This window comes from Primulina tabacum, chromosome 11 (genome assembly GCF_025594145.1).
Source record: "Primulina tabacum isolate GXHZ01 chromosome 11, ASM2559414v2, whole genome shotgun sequence".
Taxonomy (NCBI): Eukaryota; Viridiplantae; Streptophyta; class Magnoliopsida; order Lamiales; family Gesneriaceae; genus Primulina; species Primulina tabacum.
In genome coordinates, this window is record NC_134560.1 from 32,416,385 (window position 1) to 32,418,848 (window position 2,464).

At 42.2% G+C, this 2,464-nt stretch overlaps 1 protein-coding gene across 1 annotated transcript; it reads right to left on the reverse strand.

The window, feature by feature from the left end:
- Window positions 1-250: 250 nt before the first annotated feature.
- Window positions 251-2,210, reverse strand: LOC142519751 (uncharacterized). Its single transcript, XM_075622780.1, has 3 exons — window positions 926-2,210; window positions 617-861; window positions 251-442 (listed from the first exon to the last, which is right to left on the reverse strand). Exons 1-3 carry the CDS (start codon window positions 2,208-2,210, stop codon window positions 251-253), a joined length of 1,722 nt encoding a protein of 573 aa, XP_075478895.1.
- Between the last annotated feature and the right edge of the window lie 254 nt (window positions 2,211-2,464).

Consider the following 2,464-nt stretch of genomic DNA (forward strand, 5'->3'; position numbering starts at 1 on the left):
TTCAATGTAATGGACTGTACAGTTGAAGAGGGCTTAAAAGATTTGATTTGGACTACTCATATCACGAAGGATGCATCTTCTTTTCGGTAGCTCATCACATAAGAACTCCAAAGTTAAGCGTGCTTGACTTGGGGAAATTTTGGGATTGGTGACCTCCTGGGAAGTTTCCCAGGGTGCGTGTGAGTGAGGACATAAGAACGCTGGAAAGACTCATCTTGAGACAGTGAGGATAGTCGTCGAATCTGGGACGTTATACAGTCATTGGACGAGTTGAAATTAATCCATCCCTCTCATTCCTCACCACAGTCATACCCCATTTCTTAGGCACTACTTGCACTGGTGAAACCCAAGAACTATCATATATAGCATAAATAACACCAGCATTTAACAATTTTAATACCTCAGCTCTCACCATTTCTTTCATGGCTGGATTGAGCCTCCTCTGATGATCAACATAGGGGGAATAAGATTCTTGCATCAAGATTTTATACATACAAATGGTAGGGCTAATCCCCTTTATATCATAAATTGTCCATCCCAAAGCATATTTAAACTCCTGCAACACTCTCAACTACCTATCTTTCTCATCAATAGTAAGAGCAGAAGATATAATTACCGGATAGGATGAACTCTCGTCTAAAAATGCATAGCACAAGTGACTCGATAATTTCTTCAATTCAGGAGATGCTTTTGGTACCTCTTTACTCGCCTCTTCAGGTAATTCTTCATGATGGGCATCAATATTTACTTTAGGCAGCACATTGAGAGCAAGTAACTCCTCTCGCACATCCCAGTCCTCTTCATCCACTATGGAAGCTGATTCCAATAAGCATCTCTCCAAGGAGTCTTTCGTCAACTTACCTGCACCCACTTGAGATACACATGAATTGAGATACACATGAATTAATGATATCAATACTATTACAAGTACTTACCTCATTTGGTTCTCTGGTGGTGTTGTAGATGTTGAACACTACTTGATCTCCACCTACTCTCAGTGTGAGCTCGCCCTTGTGCACATCAATCAAGGCCTTTCCGATGGCCAAGAATGGCCTTCCAAAGATAAGTGGCGTCTCCTGGTCTTCTTCCATATCTAAAATGACAAAATCAGCAGGAAATATGAACTTGTCTACCGTTAACAGCACATCCTCTACTATCCCTCGTGGATATGTAAGTGATCTGTCTGCCAGCTGCAAAGTAATAGTGCTAGGCTTCACCTCGCCAAGCTCCAAGGTCTTGTAAATAGAAAAAGACATTAAATTAATACTGGCACCTAAATCACATAAAGCTCTATTTACTCTATAACCACCAATAACACAAGGAATAGTAAAACTCCCTGGATCTTTGAGTTTTTGTGGTAGTTTCCTTTGGAGTATGGCATTGCACTCTTCGGTTAGCTTCACGGTCTCAAATTCTTGAAGTTTCCTCTTCTTGGAGATCACATCCTTGATGAACTTAGCATAGTTGGGCATTTGTTCCAATGCATCGGCAAATGGGATGTTAATGTGTATTTTCTTGAAGATTTCTAGGAACTTCGCAAACTCATCATCTAACCCTTTCATCTTGAACCTCTGTGGATATGGAAGATTCACCTTTGGTAAAGGTTGCTTTTCAAGCACTTTCTTGGGTTTCTCTACTTTTTCTTTCCCAACACTTACACCCTTTTCATCATCTTCCTCAACAAGAATCTCTACATTCTCTTCAGTAGGGTCTGGGATTCCAATTTCCTTGCCACTCCTCAGTGTCACAGCTTTGCATTGCTCCCTAGGATTTACCTCCGTATTGATTGGGAACTGTCCTCTATTCTGATCTTTCAAAGCATTGGCTAGTTGCCCAGTTTGTGTTTCCAGGGATTTCATCGTGGCACCCATGTTTCCCATGTGTGTCTCCATGCTATCAAGACGAGACTCAGTTCTCGCCATTCTTTTCCCAGACTCAGCCACAAACGTCCCGACTAGATCCTCAAAAGATGGCTTTCCTTCCCCCTTCTGTGTATTGAACCCCAGTGGAGGATTCAACACGTTTTTGTCGTTCGCATAAGAAAAATTCTCGTGATTCCTTAAACCTGGATGATAAGTATTAGGGGGAGGGTTACCTCGATATCCTCTATAGCAACGATTGTTGTTGATGTACTGAGCTTCCTCCACAACAGGCTCTTCTTCGGTAGTCACCAGTGCTACATCAGACGTAGATTGGCCTGCCTTGTTCATTGTTGCAATCTGTGTGGTCAGTGTGCCGAGACCTATGCAGTAAGTGAAGTGATCGGGTCTACGGCATACAATCCAGCAGGTTTCCTTGATCTAGATCTCTCACTTGGCCATTGGTAACTCTTAATTGTCATCTGTTCAAGCAATTCATAAGCCTCATCAGGTGTTTTGGATAAAATAGTACCTCCGGCGGCGGCATCCACATTCCCTCTAGTTGGCCCATCTAAACCATTGTAAAATAGCTCAATTTGCACCAA